Source organism: Pantherophis guttatus, chromosome 1 (assembly GCF_059756535.1).
Source record: "Pantherophis guttatus breed Tessera chromosome 1, ASM5975653v1, whole genome shotgun sequence".
NCBI lineage: Eukaryota > Metazoa > Chordata > Lepidosauria > Squamata > Colubridae > Pantherophis > Pantherophis guttatus.
Genome location: NC_142063.1, coordinates 141,131,116 through 141,149,207, shown reverse-complemented (window position 1 = coordinate 141,149,207; position 18,092 = coordinate 141,131,116). Strand labels below are relative to the sequence as shown.

The 18,092-nt window shown below is 42.4% G+C and overlaps 1 protein-coding gene across 1 annotated transcript in view; it reads right to left on the bottom strand.

Moving 5' to 3' along the window:
• EPC2 (enhancer of polycomb 2) overlaps positions 1–18,092 on the bottom strand; it is a 66,755-nt gene that overhangs the window by 19,576 nt on the left and 29,087 nt on the right. The window contains exons 2-4 of the mRNA XM_034424855.3: positions 12,589–12,748; positions 3,687–3,832; positions 485–691 (exon numbers count right to left, since the gene is read on the bottom strand). Of these exons, the coding sequence (XP_034280746.1) occupies positions 485–691; positions 3,687–3,832; positions 12,589–12,748 (513 nt within the window). The remainder of the gene's footprint in view (positions 1–484; positions 692–3,686; positions 3,833–12,588; positions 12,749–18,092) is intronic.

Sequence of the window (18,092 nt, the reverse complement as noted above, 5' to 3'; positions counted from 1 at the left end):
GTGGCTTGGATATAAAACTGCCTGCTATCCACAAAACAAATGTTTTATGTGCAGTTTGATCCACCAGGAAAATATGATGGTAAATGTCCCACAATTAGATAAAGGGACACTGAATTCTCATAGCAGCTCCCTACGAAAACCCACATATTGACAGCAGTAAATAATTTTCTAGGGAATATTGTATTTATTTACTTTTATACAGGTTGCACAGTTTTTAATAGGAAATAAGCTCTCAAAATAGATAGTAATTTAGTATGTAAGCAGCATTTAAAAGCACACACAAAGCAACTATAACAACATGCAACTTTTCTGGGGGGGAAATTGCCCACTAAATTCAGTTAACTGGTTACACCACATTTAGCAGCAATAAATTGCAACCAAATGCTTGCTGCAGTTTCTGTCAGTTTTTTACATTGCTATGTAGGCATTTGGGTCCATTCTTCAATAGTGACACTCTGGAAAACTACTGAATTGAGAAAATTACCTTTCTGGTCTGCATTTTCTCAGTTCTCCTCCGAAAAGCCACATAGGGATCATTGTTGGTAGAACCATCTCTTTTCTCTTGTTTGATTTGGGGAATGAGGGATGGCCCTCGGCAGTTCTTACGTTTCCTTACCCAGTAGTCATAGACAGCCTTAATAAGATAATCATCCTCATTTAGCAGCAACTTAGCTTCCTGAAGTGTTACAAGCTGAAAAAGATACAAAAAACATATTTCTATAACAATCATATTAGACATTTTAGTAGCTGTTCTTCATAATTCAAGATGTGAATTTTGTGTGAAGAAATGTAGAATCAATACTGTACCTATATAAACAGTTACATAATACATTTCTCCAAAATTTCTTCATGTACCCACAATTATTTTTTTTTATTATATTCTCTGGACACATCCAGAGAAATGTATTATATTAACTGTGTTTATGTATGTATAGCATATTGTATATCCCCTGGATACATCCTCCACAGCTCTTGAATGGCAAATGTAAAAGGAAAACCACACAAGGAAATTGGTCATACTTCTAGTAGCAAATACTACTGTAATCATTGGAATGACACAACTGAATACAATATAATTACCCTCATCAACAAGCGTATAAATTATCAAGAACTAAAACCTAACTTGTCTACAATTTTAAATGTGCACCAAATAACTGTAATTTTATCCAACAGCTTCTCAAGTATTTAAATTAAGGTATTTAATTTTCCCTATGTCAAAGAAAGTTTTTCGAGCGTTACTGCATATTTTTTTATTTTATTCTTCTAGGAGCTTAGCAAGTACTTTTGGATATTATATCATGAAACTAGTGCATGTATGAATGCCTTAGAATTTATAGCAAATATGCTTCCAGTAAGTCTGCAGGAGAAATGGTCTCTAGGAAGCTTTTCCGCTATGGCAAAAATGGAAGAAACCTCCAATGTACCCTGATCAACCTAAAATTAGTCCTTTCTAATTACCACTACAATACATGAGATTTCAGTTAGTTACAACCTATTTATATCACTGATTTAAATGGGACTTCAATTAATTAACTTTAGATTGGAATTTACCCAGAAAACCTTTCAAATCAATTACCTAGAACTCTTAGCCTTTCTTTCTAATAAAACGATCTTATCTATTCCCAAAGTCAGGTTTTGGAGCTGACATGAATTATTACTCACATTCATTCTCCCTCAATAGTTTTTAAAGATGACTTGGTAATCTATTTCAAGGAGAATATTTCTTAGATAAAGTAAAATAATTTGATCTGTCTGTTTTTGTTACCTTTTTAAATTAAATACCCAGATGTTCTGGGTGGTCATTCTTACATGCAAAAATTGTGTGAATTGGTTCTTAATTTCCAAATGGCAGATTCATTGATTTTAGGTATCTCCACAACTATTAAACAGTTCAAGACCCACCCCTGAAAAATTATATATATTTTTTTTGTACCGGTATGCATTTGAGATCTATTGACCACCATAACCATAATTATTCTTTCAAATGTAAATGATCAATTACCGTATTTTTCTGAGTAGAAGACGCACTGGAGTATAAGACGCACCTTAGTTTTTGGGGAGGAAAATCAGAAAAAGCTGATTGGCAGGTGGATCGGCCTTCCCAGAATACCCCCAATCAGCTGTTTCCAGAGGTGAATTTTAGCAACAGGTCCCTTGGTTGTGAACTCTGTGCCTTGCTTTTTTGGGGGGTTTTTTTCTGCCTCTGAAACTTCTGAAACTCTGTTTCAGAAAAAACATTTTCCTGCCCCTGAAAGCCTCCGAAAAAGCCTCTGAAACTCTGTTTGGGGCTTCTTTTCTGAAGATCTGTTTGGGGGCTTCTTTTCTGAAGCTCTGTTTGGAGGCTTCTTTTCTGAAGCACTGCTTGGGGTCTTTTTTTCTGAAGCTCTGTTTTGGGGCTTCTTTTCTGAAGCTTCTTTTCTGATGCTTTTTTCAGCCTCTGAAACCTCTGTTTGAGAAGTTGGGCGGGGCTACATTCGGAGTATAAGACGCATCCAGATTTTCACCCTCTTTTTTGCATCTTATACTCCAAAAAATACGGTAATGGAAAATTAATTCACAGTTGAAAGACCAGACTTCCCACTTTATAACAGCTATGTACATTTTACTGTATCCTGCATTAAAATATTACATAAAACCTAACTCAATTCCTTTCTCTTTCTGATATGTACTTTTAAAAGCAAATATGTATTCCAGATATTTTGATTTTTTTAAAAATTATGTAAATGTTCTATTGGATTAAAGTAAATAACTTCCAGTCCAAAGAGTGGAGGCCTATATCTACATTATAAAAGGCAATGGCAATATGAATACAAATAAGCCAATCAATTCAGGACATTCCTTTCCCTTTCATGCCTTCTGATATCATTTATACACTTACTACAACATAAGGATCCAGCTTTTTTTTATTTTGAAATCTTACCACTTGGCAATATCAAGAAGCTGAGGATTTATGTGTCTAAAAGTTTCATGTTTTGAAGTAGAATAACAGCTAGTAAAATGTTTAGCTTCATAAAAGATATGTGGGTCTTTTTCTACATCAACTGATTTAAAATAATTAACAAACACTGAATCCTGGAGTAATTCAAATAATTCAAGATAATTTGGATATAGAAGTTTGAGATTAAGTCTATGGTTCATACTGCAGAAATGTACATGTATTAATCAAAGAATGAAATAACAGATAAAATAATGTTTCTCCAATACATCAAATATAACATTTATGAAAATCATTGCTTTCTCATTGCATTCATCACAGCAGCAACAGAAGCAAGGCATAGTAGCCTAAAACACTACCTGCCTAAAATCATCTTGTCTTCTTGTCTGAAACAGCTACTATGTGGTATAAGAAATAGCTCTCAAAGTGAAACAATTTCCACACAAGTCAAGGCCCCTAAATATTATGGTAGAGATATACACAAAGTGGAAAAAGGGGAGAGCAACGAAGAAAGGAAAACTCCCCAGGCAAACGGATGTATATAAGTACCCCTTGAATAATTTATATATCATAATATTTCTTCTTAATTTCTTTATATAGTATGAAGGATGTATATTTAGCATTTCTGATAATAAGAAATTACTTATGCATTGTAAATAAAGGCATCCACATTTAGCAAAACTAATAAAAATTCAGTTTTATCTGCAACTGCTTAATGAAGAGTTGAGAGGGGTTGTTGAATTCATGATACCTGATTAGAACTAGCTTTTTCAAGCCTGTCTATCATAATTTCAAATTGCAGTGGTTTGATTTCCATCTTCCGATTAAGCCTATTTAATAATGTTTCATCTTCCGAGTCCATATCATAATCAGGTTGTTCATTGTCCAGATTAAAGGCTGAAACACAGAAAAAAATAGTTTAATTTAAAATGGCATGCTTAAATGGATATAAGTATGCTAATGAACTATATGTGGCCGGGAGGGGGCGGGGGGAGGGAATGGCTATCTAGTTCAAGTATTGGAGACAAAACACATCTTTTTATTACTGGTCAAGCCATTCCCTCCACCAATGAGAAGAAGTTAAGAAAGATTACATGTGTCAGAGCCACAGAGTGCCTGAATTTCAGAAAAATATTTATTAAGCAACTATGGCAAAATAATACATTTACTAAAGAAAGAATCATCAGAATTAATACAATGGGAAAAGGTACTGTTTGCAAAACATTTACAACAAATCAAGTTGTGAGATATTGGAACTTAATACCCTAAGTCAGTAGACCGTTTTAAGCACATTTTCAAAACAATAAAATAAATTACAACAGAACATAGAGAAAATCGTATCATAATTTTAACACAACCATGTGACCTTTATAATGATCCCTTTATCACTTCTTTACTGGCATTTAGGAAAGGCTGATTTTAAAATTTTGTATTTATTATTGACTTTATATCCTATCTATTAAATTAAATCTTACCCATATCATGGTTAAATACATAAAGTTATATCTGCCTTCCTTTTTTATAAAAGTTTTGAATATCAAACAGCAGAAATCAATGCAACTAAAATAAAAACCAAAAACTATAATACATTTCATTAAATGAACAAAGGCTTTGGGACGCAGATATATTTCAGCCTCGTTTCTAAAGTTTGCAATATCTGAAAGCAATACTTCTTGTGAAGTGTATGCCATAGGCTAGGCCAGCAGTCACCAATTGGTGGTCCGTGAGAAAATTTTGGTGGTCCGCGGAAAAATTATTTGCATTTTTAATATTGCACTAAGTCAGGGGTCCTCAAACTATGGCCCCTGGGCTGGATACATGCAATGAACGTTTGTGTTGCTGCAGAGAGACTCCCCCTTTGGGGTCTTTTTGTGTGGATCGGAGGGGGGAAGAAATTCCAACTTGGGGTCTGTTTTAGCCTCCTGGTGCAGGGCTTTGGGCAAAGGCTGAAGGGAAGTACTGCTGGTGGTGAAGAACTGGAGGACCTTGTTCCAGTGGGACTGCATCATGGCCTGGAAGTGACTGATCCTCTCAGCCCACTGAGCATCCAGGCACTGGTACCTGGCCTTACACTCCTGCAGTCTTCTCTCTGCTTGGAAAGCCTATGCTCACAGTCCTCAGTGAGGTGCTTCTGCTGAGCCTCCTTCTCGGTCAGATCCAATTTGAACTGAGCTGTTTTGCCAACTCTTTCTCATTGTGGCTGTTTAGTTCCAACAATTGCTTCCTGTTGGGGCTCTAAGGAACCTGGGTGGGGAGGCTAGGAATGGCTGGGAGGAGCAAGTAGAGGCTGGCGAGGTGCCCTTCAATGTGACATTGAGTTGGCCATACCCACCCAGTCACATGAACCACCTAGCCACGCCCACCCAACTGGTCATTAGGCAGATCATATTAGTGGTCCATGGGATTTAAAATTATGAATGTAGTGGTCCCTGAGGTCTGAAAGGTTGGTGACCCCTGGGCTAGGCAACACTAGAGAAGGATGTATGTGAGATGTGGCGTAGCAAGCTTCTGATAGCAGAGAAACCTGGCAAGTTTATTGTGTGATGGGGCATTGGTCTTACCTGATACGCTCCTCCTTGTTGGGTGGATATAGTATCCAGGAATGGGTAGTTCTCATCTGCTAGCTGATTGGACTGAGTCTGTCAAAGCTGTGAGGTCACACCTTCTTCACCAACGGTCCCCAGCTTTTGGCAAAGATGTAGTGACAGACTTGGCGTGCCTTGTTCCAATGTTCTTCCCTTTGGACCCAGGACCAGACGGTCTTTCAGGGTGGGGCTGGATGTTATCTCCACCCAACGAGAAGGAGCATATCAGGTAAGGCCAACGCTCCTTCTCCATTGTGGTGGAGATAGCATCCAGGAATGGGACATACCAAAGCTGGCTTGTCCTACTGGTGGGCGCAGTCTGGTCTGAGGTCCCCTATTCAGAATGGACCCTCTAGAGGACCTGTCAAAGGCTGCTTCAGCTGAAGTGTAGGTGTCCAGCTTATAATGTCTGATGAAAGGGGACGGAGAGGACCATGTAGCTGCATGACAAACCTCCTCTAAACAGAGGCTTGCATTGCCCACACCACTGTCGTGGCCACACTCCTTGTGGAAAGGGCCGTTATCTTTCTAGGCAACGGAAGGACCTGGCTCTCATAGGTCTTGGCGATGCACACCCTAATCCAGTGCCCCACGGTCGATGGAGTGACTTTGTGGTCTAGGGTAGAAGGCTGGAAAGACACAAAGAGCAACTCCGTCTTCCTGAAGGAGGAAGTCCTCTTAATATAGATGCAGAGGGCCCTCCTCACGTCCAAGGTGTGCCACTTCTTTTCCAGGCATGCACTGGATTAGGACAGATGTTGGACAAGATAAGCTCCTGAGCCCTGTGAAACCAGGAGTTCACCTTGGGCACGAAGGAAGGGTCCAACCACAATACCACCTAATTAGGATGGAAGAAACAGAGGTCCTTCCTGACAGAGTGCCACCAGCTCAGAAATCCGTCTAGCCGATATGATGGCTATCAGGAAGGCCACTTTGCAGGTTAGGAAATGCATTGTGGCCGATCTCAGTGGTTCAAATGGGGCCTCGGTCAGCGAGTGCAGTACCTTGGTCAGATCCCATGTAGGGTATCTGTGAACCACTGGAGGCCTCAGGTTCATTGAACCCCTAATGATCCTGTGGACAGTCGGGTGATAAGCAAGGGACTGCAGATCCCCACAGGAAAGGACCAAGGATAGGGCAGCCACCTAACAATGGATAGTGTTCGGCGATAGCTCCTTGTTGCACCCCCCTGGAGAAACTCCAGTATCTGGGGCACGGATACTGATGCTGGGTTCAAACCCAACCTGGAGTACCAGGCAAAGAATGCCTTCCAGGTCGCATGATATATTCGATCAGTGGAAGGTCTTCTGGAGGCCTGTATAGTTTGTATAACCCTGGAGGAGTAATTGTCCAGGCTTAGAGATCTCCACTCAAACGCCAGGCGGTCAGCTGTAGCCACTGTGGATCTGGGTGGACCATGGCCCCCCTGGCTGAGGTAGATTCTTCCGGCAGTATCCTCCAAGAACTGGCCACCAACAGGGCGACCAGGTTGGCAAATCATGGTCTCCTGGGCCAGTGGGGCACAAGGAGCAGCACCTCCGCCCTTTCCACCAAAATCTTTCAGATCACCCTCGGGACAAATGGGAGGGAAGGAAAGGCATAGAGGAGTTCCCAGGGCCAAAGACTGCGAAGCGCATCGATCCCTTCCAACCCCGGTACTGCAAACCTCGCAAAAAACCTCGGGAGTTGAGCATTGTCCTGGGTGGCGAAGAGGTCCATGACTGGCCGTCTGAAGCGCTCCGTCAGCTCCTGAAACAAAGTCAGATACAGGCGCCACTCTGAGTGACTATGGCCCTGCTAAGCCAGTCTGCCTGCACATTTGTGACCCCTGAAATACGCTCCTCCCTGAGAGACAAATGGTGCCTCTCCGCCCACAGGCACATTTGTTCTGCCTCTTTCCTAAGGCTCCTGGAGTGGTTGCTCCCTGTCGATTAATGTGAGCTTTAGTGGCCACATTATCGGTCAGAATCAAGACATCTCTGTCCGACACCATGTTCTGGAACTGTCTGAGAGCCAAGTGGACTGCCCTGAGTTCCAGCCAATTTATAATGTGGCCCAGGTCTGCCTGTGACTACTGTCCTTGAGCCATCCTGGTTTGGAGATGTGCTCCCCAGCCAGAGAGACTGGCATCTGTCATAATTGTCAAACGTTCCAGTTCCTTGAATAGACTTCCCATTGAAATTGCCTGGGAAGCCCACCACCAGAAGGAATGGATCACCTCCAGCGGTACCGACTTTGGATGGAGAGTGGCTCCTGCAATTCCTCTGGTAAGGAAGGAGGAACCACTGGAGGGACCTGATGTGCAGGCGTGCCCAAGGCATGATGGAAATGCAGGACATCACCTTACACCAGGAGCTGTGAGAGAAAGGCCAGGGGTACAGTACGTTCCCTTCTGACCTGACCTACTAATTCCCTTATACTCTCTGGCGCTCCTGGGATATGTTTACCTTTCATGCAATGGTGTCTACTTTCACGCCTAAATGGAGCAACCGGTTTGTTGGTGACAAATGGCTCTTGGTCGTGTTTAAGGAAAACCCATTGTCCTAGAGCACCTGGATGGTGATCCTGAGGTCTATGCTCTGGTAAAATAGGAACATGATTCTGTTAAATCAATGGAGGTAAGGAAGTCACCCTCTCTGACTCCGTCCAAAATGGACTGAAGTGACTACATCTTGAACCACCTATAGATGACAAGACTATTTAGCCGTTTCAGGTCCAGAATTGCCCTCCACCCCCCACCCCCTAAGTTTTTGGAATCACAAAGAGGATGGAATAGAATCCCATCCCCTCTTGGTCCCCTGGAATCGGTTGGATCGCATGATTGTCCAAAAGATGTTTAATAGCAGTTTCCATGAGGACCCTCTTTGACTTGTCCCGTGAAACAGGACAACGAATGAAAAACCTTGGGGGTGTGGAGAGGAATTCTAGGGAGAGGCCCAACCGGACCATCTCCAGGACCCAGCATCCGTGGTGATGTTATCCCAACGGCTGGAAAAAAGGGCCAGGCAGCCCCCAATGGGAGTGTTGGTAGTGCAATTACTTTGGGCATCTGAATGTATGACTTCTTCCCTCACGAAAGGGCCATGGGGGGGGGGGATTCCATGGTTGCTGCTAGTTTGTTAATGTCTTGATGGGATCTTGTGTCCCCCGTGGGAATTCTGTCCTGCAGCTGTCGCAGCCAGAGCAGGGAGGCTCTGTTAAAAAAGGAGGCCGCTTGATGGGCCTTCCTAAGCAATTGCTCTGCCCATTTGTCTTCAGGTCGGAGAGCATTCTCCGGTGAATCTGCCATCACAGAAGGTGCAGCTAACATTGCCACTGGGGCATCCCCCACAGGCACCTGAAGTGCTTTAGACAGGTCTGGACCCATGTTATAAAATCTCTTGTCCAGACTGCTGGGGTTTGCTCCTGCCCCTGGAGAGGCCCACTGCCTCTGCACCACATCCAAAAACAGCCTGGGCAAAGGGACCACTTCAGCCTCTGTGGTTGGTTCAGAAAACAGTGAGTCCATATCATCAGCAGGTTCTGATGTCGGATCTGGTGATGGCAGGTGGGTTCCCAGGCATGCAGTGTTTTTAGCTTTAAAAAGCAAAGATTTGAATAAGGATGGACAAAAAAGACCAGCAAAGGCTGGCTGATCAGGCATTAAACCTTTGTCTTCTGGCAATTCTAGGTCTGTGTGTGTCTCTTCCTCTGAAGGTGACTGATTGGAGGAATCAGGGGTGTACGGTTCCTGCGTGAAGAAATTTTCCCCTGAGGCCTGGACCAGTTGATGAAGGTCTGAAGGCAAGGGATGCTCAGACTGAACTGAAGCAGTTATCTGGCTTTGTTGTAAACTGGCTGCTATGCTCTGTTTAATTGTCTCAAAAATTAAAGCTCCCATACTAGCAGGGATTTGAAGCTCTTGGGTACTCCCTGAGCGAAGCCCCGCTGCAGTTGGGGTGAAGGTTGCCTGTATGGAGGCATTTTTCTACATTAAGAGCTGTTGCCAAGAAGCAGGTGTAGAGAGAGGCAGTAAGACTCACTGTTGCTGGGCAGATTAAGAGACTGCAGCAGAAGGCTGCTCTCCAGCACTAACTGGAGACCATGCTTGTGGAGGCCGGCTGTCAAAAACATCAGGCAACTCTAATGCTGCACAGTAAAGTGGAGAAAACCGACCTGGCAGACAGTTTGAGGCGCTTCCCTGTGGCAGTCAGCCTCCTTCTGTGCCCTGGCTACTTCGCGGTCAATCGCCTTTTGGCATCGCACAGCCTCCCGTTCCGTGGCCTTAGAGTCCTTCTTAGAGGACCTGGAGCTTTGCTTAGAGAGCTTTGCTGCGGCTCTTTTGCTTGCAGGTCTCAGTCCCGAGGCCACTGCAGCGTTGCCATCCTGGCTAGAGAGAGCTGGGTTTGTCTCAGCCGATGTGGCTTCTCCTCTAAACAGGGCTGCCGCTGCCTCCATTTTAAAACTCCCACCAAGCAGACTCGCCCGGCAAGGGCACTGCTGCTGAGATTGCGGCAAACGTTAACTGTGCAAGTATGCCCAGTGACCAGGCAGGGGCTCGAATTGCTGGGGGTTATCGCTTCCGATCTGTCGGCTGTCTGTCTGACAGTCCCAGATTTACCTGACAGCTGGGTGCTCCCTTGGCTAATGGCAGGGTAAGCAGCTTGTGCCAAGCCAAAATACAGAGGAGCGCTGAAGCCTGCTCTCTCCTAATCCCCAGAGCCAGCAGCTTTGAGTGAAGCTCGTGCACGCTGTCTTGTCAGGATTACCTCCTGGTAACCTGACCTGCTGCTGCGCGGCTCTCAGTAGGCTCGAGCTAAAAGGTCTTCACGCTGGTATGCAGTGTAGGTTGGTCCAAGTGTAATATCGCTGTCAAAGGCTCCTGAGGGAAAGAATCCAGGAATTTGTACACCTGAGAAACACGTCTGTCCTTAGCTAGGACTGAGTCAAAAGCTGGGGCCCATTGGTGAAGGAGGTGTGTCTTCACAGCTTTGACAGACTCAGTCCAATCAGCTAGCAGACAAGGACTACCCATTCCTGGATGCTATATCCACCACAATGGAGAAAGGCTATGATTTAAACTTAGAGCAAGATATCCTTTCAATGCCTGGATGTTACTCACCCCATCCAGTGTTGAGATCCTGTTTTTACAGATTATTTTTTTTTTAGTAAGCCTATTCTAAGGCTGAAAATATTAAAATCATTCTTACTGGACAGAGTGCAGAATCATTAATTCTCTATGAACGCTTTCACAACAATGTTTTTTCTTATTTACAAATAAAGTATTACAACTTATTTCATGTTCCTTTTCCAATAAGAATTTCATGACTCAATTTTTATTTATTTATTTATTTGTTTGTTTGTTTGTTTGTTTGTTTGTTTCAATTTCTATACCGCCCTTCTCCAAATAGGACTCAGGGCGGTGAACAGCCAAAGTAAAAAACAGGACATACAAAATTTAAAAAGAGTTTAAAATAATTAGATATTTTGGCCGTAAATTAAAACAACCCAATTTAAAATCAATTTAAAATTTAACTCAAGCCAGCCCAGCTAGTTGAAATAAATAGGTTAAATAAATAGGTTTTACAATGGAAGAGGGAGATGGAGTCAAACAAGGCATCAAGGAAAAAAACCCAATTCTTATTTGCTTCCCCAAATTTCTGTTTTTTGCCCATACATCTTTATATTTCTTCTTAGAATTACAAAAATGAGCTTTCCGGTGGTCATGTGACCTAGCTTTGCAGTCAGCTATGTGAATGACACAATAAAGATGTTTCAATTGTATAAAAACATGCTATATCTTATTTCATTTATGATAATAAGCCATAGGTTTTTTCAGACAGGTTTTTATTATGCTAGGCATTTATAATCCTTCCACTTGTTTTTATAAATTCAATGTTTTGCAATAAACTACTAGTCAAACCAATCTTGAAGTTAGAAAAACAAAAACAAAATAACATAAAGCTAGCCATTAGACAAGCATTGTTAAGGGACATATAAATATCCAGAAAGATGTGCATTTCAAGCACTAGCTGGTGTTCGCTGGAGTAATTTTGTAGAAAAATAGACTTGCCTTCTTCTAACTGCTTCCACCCTAAATTAAAATTGTAATGGATGATTTTGGAGTAAAAGAAGTTTTCATGTAAAAAATAAACTCTCAGAAATACCACAACTGTCTTCCATAATTAGCAAAATATTTAGCTACTTGGTTATCAAAAATATCACAATTTATGAATTCTCTGAATAAGTAAGTTACATTTTAATCACCACACTTACATTGTTATAAAATCTATTCTTATCAAATTTTCTAAACACGAGCACAGTTCCAAATATGGAAGAATGCAAATTACGTTCCTGAAGTAGTCAGTTTAAATCTCAGTATTTGCTTCCCCCATTTAAGAATTAAAATTTAGCTTTGGCCTTCCCATCTTTCCTAAATGGATGGTCAATAATGGCAGAAGTGATAAAAGATAAGCAGACAAGAAATACACAGTTTTTATCCGTCATTAATATGTACACACATCATTCATATATTACCTGTTCATGAACCTTGATATTTTGAATTCTTTTAAAACAATATCACAAAATATAATAGGACAGGATAATATAAAAATGATAGCAGAGCAGAAATGTCAACATTAAAATTAATTTTAAAGACCCAAAAGATCTTCAGAAGTATTGAAAAGACAAAGGACTAGAAGTCAGGTAAATTTTCTTAAACAATTCCTTTCTTCATAACAAACAGGAAATGTGCAGGAAGACCTTAAGCGGGTTATCTTACACATCTTTTGGGATCAAGCCAGCATCAGTAAGACAAACCAATTTTCTGAGTATCAGAACATAAAATTTAGAAATTTGATGTGTAAGTACTTTAGTCCACAAAAATAAGAAAAGGGATGTTGGTCTTACCTGAGACGTTCCTTCTCTGTGGATAGTGGCAGACTGTTCCTTTACAATGTGAATTTAATAATAACTTCCTTCTCTTCAAGACAAACACTCAAATTTCTCCCAAAATACCTTCCTTCCCATTCTGTGGTTTTGACAGGCAATTAAAAAAAACAAACAAACAGTAGTTAATGCTGCACTTACGCTGAATATGAATGAACTGCTTTGGCTGTTTAAATTCTCCTTTGTACAGACGACTGTAATAGTTGACATTGCTTTCTGCTTCAGGAACTGGAATAACCATATTCTCTTTCTTTTCTCTGAAGACTTGCTGTGCTGAGATTGCTCTTTGCAAATGGTGTTCCTAAAAAAAAAAGCATATTATTTTTATAAAAGCAATATCTTTTTTTATCAAATAGAGAAAGTCTAAATTTGGGGAATATTTCCTTTTAGGACAGCGAGATACATTGCTTGTCCTTAAATTTAGAAGGACAACCTTTGAGAAACAAAAATCTTCCTCAGGCATTTCCACAAGTTTGGCGGGAAGGGAGGGCGGGCGAATCCAGATAATATAAAGCATAAAGCAAAGGCTTGACCTAAGCTCTTGATGGTTCTATTAATTAAAAATATCTTCGAGATAAAAGTCTGGGAAAGCTATTTACCCACCTTTCTAAAACCACAAATAAATAACATAAGTATGTGTAGGCAAGCATTGTAGAAAGCAGCTTTAAGAGCAACAGACTATTGTAAAGTTTTTCCCAAGACAGATGTTGTGAGAAGAAGATACTTGCCCCCCCAAAAAAAATTTTTTTGTGAAGAATGGGGAAAGCAAAGCCAAGGCTGATGTTCATTTTCTGCAATGTAACAGAGAAATAACAAAACAGACCTAAACAGAAATTCTTGCAGAACTTAAAGCTCAAACAGCACATCTAGTAATCAATAAATTGAAAAGTTAAAATATTTTTAAATAATAATAAGGAACAGGTCTAAACCTCTCCCTTTATAACATAGAAACTAAGTTATTCCCTCTTAAAGTAAAAAATAATTCCAAGGTTCATTTTTAAAATAAATCCCTTTCATCCACTCCATCAGACATGAACTCTAATACCACAAATAAAATAAAACTGGGAGGAGCTACTGCAAAGACTAAGGCAGCTAACCTCCCAGTTTCTCCCCCTTCCCACAAATATAATTACCTATCTGTGCAAAAAAGGAAATTTTTTCAGTTTCTCAGGCGACCTTAAATATTTTAATCCTTTGTACACCCTATACAATACAATTTAGACTCCTTCACACAATATTCCTATATACATTTTTTAATCCACATGAAGACACAGAGAGAATTCCCAAAGGTATACATACATAAAGGAAGATAAGAGTATATATGCTATACAGTTAGTCCTTGATTTACAGCTGTTTTAGTGACCATTCAAAGTTACAACAGCACTGAAAAAAGTGACTTACAACTATTTTTCACACTTACTACCCAATATCCTCATAGTCAGGTGTTCAAAATTCAGATACTTGGTAACTGGTTACATTTATCATGATTATAGTGTCCTGGGTTCATGTGATCATCTTTTGCAAACTTCTGACAATCATTCAATGGGGAAGCCAGATTCAATTTAATAACCATGTTACTAATTTAACAAGTGTTACTTTGGGTTTTACTGATTAGATTGATTTGTTGTTACAGAAATAGCTAGTTTATACTATTATGGAAAAATAAAAAGTTGAGGTTCGATGTTAATGCCTTATTCTATTGCAACAGAGGGAGTTGAAAGTCAATGCCTTTTTTTTTTCTTTCCTCCCTCTCTTCCACACTTTTCTCTTCCCCTTCCCCTCCCTTGTGTCCTACTACCATATTTTTTGGAGTATAAGACACTCAGGACTATAAGAGGCGCCTACCTTTTTGGGGGAGGAAAACAAAAAAAAAAATCTGCCTCTGCCTCCCAGCAATTTGCCTCCTTGCAGCAAACAGCAAACAGCCTGTTCCAGTTTCATTTTCAGCACAAGAAAAACAAAATCTGCCTCTTTCTCCCAGCAATTTGCCTCCTTGCAGCAAATAGCAAAGGCCGAAAATGGGGCATGCGGAGGTGGCAATAGGCAATGGCAATCCCCACAGCCTGAAACAGCTGATGGCCAGCCAACTATCAGTTGCTTCTGCTAACCATGGCTTAGGGCTGGGTTATCTGCGAGACCGCCTTCTGCCGCCAATAGCCTCCCACGGATCGGTTCGCTCGCACAGAGAGGGCCTCCTCAGGGTGCCGTCGGCCAGACAGTGTCGGCTGGCGACCCCCAGGAGGAGAGCCTTCTCTGTGGCAGCACCCGCCCTCTGGAATGACCTACCCCCTGAGATACGCACGATATCAGACCTCCGGACTTTTCGTCGGGCCCTTGACAACACACCTATTCCATCTAGCTGGGCTGGCTTGATCCCATCCTCTCAGTTTTAATTGAATTTGGTTTTAATTGGGTTGTTTTTAATATCTTGGGCCGAAATTATTTAATTGTTTTTTAAATTGTTTTTAAATTTTATATGTAATGTTTTTATCTTGGCTGTACACCGCCCTGAGTCCCGCAGGAGAAGGGCAGTATAGAAATAAAATAATAATCATCATCATCATCATCATCATCAGGCTGTGCTGAAGCTGAAACCGGCTGTTTGCTGCAAGGAGGCAAATTGCTGGGAGACAGAGGCCAAAGGGTGGGGGCCGGCAGGTGGGCGGGGCTACATTTGGTGTATAAGACGCACCCAAATTTTCACCCTCTTTGGCGGGGGGGGGAAGTAAGCCTTATACTCCAAAAAATGTAGTATTTGCTTTTGTATTTTATATTATAAAGTAATAATAAAAAGATTTACAATATGAAACAACTGCAGTGATTCAAGTTTAACAACTGTGGTAAGAAAGGTAGTAAAATGGAGCAAAACTCAATTTTCACTTAGCAACAGAAATTTGGGGCTGAATTGTGTGGTCTTAAATCAAGGACTACACCAAGTATATAATCTATATTTACTAGGATACATATTTTCTATGAGATTGTTGAAAGTAAAACCCTCAAACAAATTAGCATTTTTAAAGTAACTTAGACATTAGAAACTTATTACATAATGAAGCAAGGATTAAATCATAATTTTCAAAAGATATATTGCTGCAAATTATCATTGCTAACTATGAACCAACTCACAGAAAACCATCTCCTATAATTAATTTCTGAGCTATTTCAAAGTATACCATAATTCAAGAAATTTCATCAATATAATTTTCAACTCGACCCAATACTGCAACAGGTTCATAACAAAGCAGAGTCTACTAAATTGGGGGATGCGGTGGCTCAGTGGCTAAGATGCTGAGCTTGTCGATTGAAAGGTTGGCAATTCAGCGGTTCAAATTCCTATTGCCTTGTAATGGGGTGAGCGTATCAGGTAAGACCAACGCCCCTTCTCAGGACAGGAGACAGGAGAGTCCAGGATGGGACATACCAAAGTTTGGCAATCCTACGGGCGGGAACTGGTCTGGTCCTGAGTCCCCACCTTCTCATGCACTCGCTGGACACACCAGCCGATGGCCACCTCAGCGGAAGTGGAAGAATCCAGTCTTTACTGGCAGATGAATGGCAATGGTGATGTCCATGTCGCCGCCCAACTTATCTCTTCTACAGAAGCCTGGGTTGCCCAGGCCGCTCTTGTGGCAGCACTCATAGTTGAATGCGCAGTAATCCCTCGAGGCACCGGGAGAGCCTGAAGCTCATAGGCACAGGCAATACATGCCCTTAGCCAACAACCCACCATGGAAGGAGTCACTCTGTGGCACAGAGTTGATGGCTGAAAGGAAACAAACAGGAACTCAGTCTTTCTGATGGAAGTGTCCTTGAGATATAAATGCGGAGGGCCCTCCTAACATCCAGAGTATGCCATGTCTGTTCCAAGGCGTGCCGAGGCCTTGGGCAGAAATCAGGCAAGATCAACTCCTGTGCTTGGTGAAACAAAGAGTTAACCTTTGGAAGAAAGGCAGGGTCCAACTGCAGAACCACCCTGTTCGGATGAAAACCACAGAGGTCCTTTCTCACCGATAAAGCTGTCAACTCTGAAATCCGCCTGGCAGACGTGACAGCCACAAGGAAAGCCACCTTACACAAGAGGAGACGTGGGCTGGCCTCTCTTAAGGGTTCAAATGGTGCCTTGGTAAGGGCCTGTAACACCCTGGTGAAATTCCAGGTGGGGCAGCAGTGCACTGTTGAGGGCTTTAAATTGGAGGCTCCCCTGAGGAAGACTCGCACCCTGGGGTGGTGAGCGAGGGAGCCTAAGTCCCCGACCCTCAAAACTGATGCCAGGGTTGCAAATTGTCATCATAAAGTGTTTGGGGATAGTCCCTTCTCCAGGCCCTCCTGCAAAAATTCCAGTACATCCACTACTGAAACCAATGTAGGGTCCATCTGGCCCTTGGCACATCAGCCATTGAAAATCCTCCAAGTTGCATTGTAAATGCACGTGGTAGAAGGCTGCCTGGCTGCTTGGATCTTTTGTATGACCCTATTGGAGAACTTCTCCAGTTTCAGAAGTCTCCGCTCAACCGCCAAACTGGAGCCACTGAGGCTCCGGATGGATAATGGGATCTTGGCTGAGAGAGAATTTCTCCAGGGGAATCCTCCAGGGTCTGGCGACCATGCTTCCTCCTGCCGTAGGCCTGAGCTTGCATCATTGTCCTCCGTTTTGTGGCTGCAGGCCAAAATCTGAGACAGACACGCTCGAAAGCCCTGCTGCCGGCTCAGCATGGTTTCAGGCTCCTAAAGAATGCCCCTAAGATGAGTAGGAGGCCCTGCTCCACCACAAATGCGGATTCCAACTGGAGCCCAGATCCTGAGGTTGCAAGACAGGTCAGGATCTGTAAGCAAGTTGGGATAGTCCCAAACCTGCAAACACATGCTGGCCTCGTCGTTGCTTCCAGGCAGGCTTAAGCATGTCCCAGCTGCACACGGTGAATTGGAGCTCCAATGAGTGTAGCCGAACGATTGACCAGTGACTCAGCTCCTAATGGTTAACTGGCAAAATTCCAATAAAAATCCACTAAATGTAGTGCAGCTGCTGTGCAATCCAGGCAGACTTATGCAATCTCACAGCTGCAGCGGTTCACTGCCCCTTGGAATATGACTGCCCAAGCAGCCAGGAACTCCAGGCCCTTTTCTACAGCTGCATAATTTCTAGGGGTCGCGCCGAGTATACTGGCCTTTCAGAACCAGATGTGAGTCTGAGGTCTTGATGTCCTCTGATGAGCTTCTTCAGTGCACAGCAGTTCAGGCAGGCACTGGATCAGGCCCTGATCATTTAGAAATGGTGCGAAAACTATCAAAATGGCCGCCCCTACTGGATCGGGTCCCCAAATGCCAACTGAGAAGCACAGCAAAGAAAGTGGCCACTGGAGCAGCAATGAGCTCCCAAACCCCTCTTCCGCAGCCACAGATGTTAGAGAGGCTGCTCCGGGCCAAAGGGCCTTTTCAATGGCCGAAATTCAGCTCTGCGGCTTGAAAAATAAAGAAAATTGCCACCAGAGCTGTAATCAAGCCCCTTTCCGCTCCCGCAGATCTTCAATGGGCTGCATGGAGTCAATCAGCTGTAGCGTGGTGTTTTAAAGCGCTTGCAGCTCTAACATGCAGTTCTCTAAGTCTGTACACGAAAACCGGGGATTTGGAAAGAATTGCTAATAAAT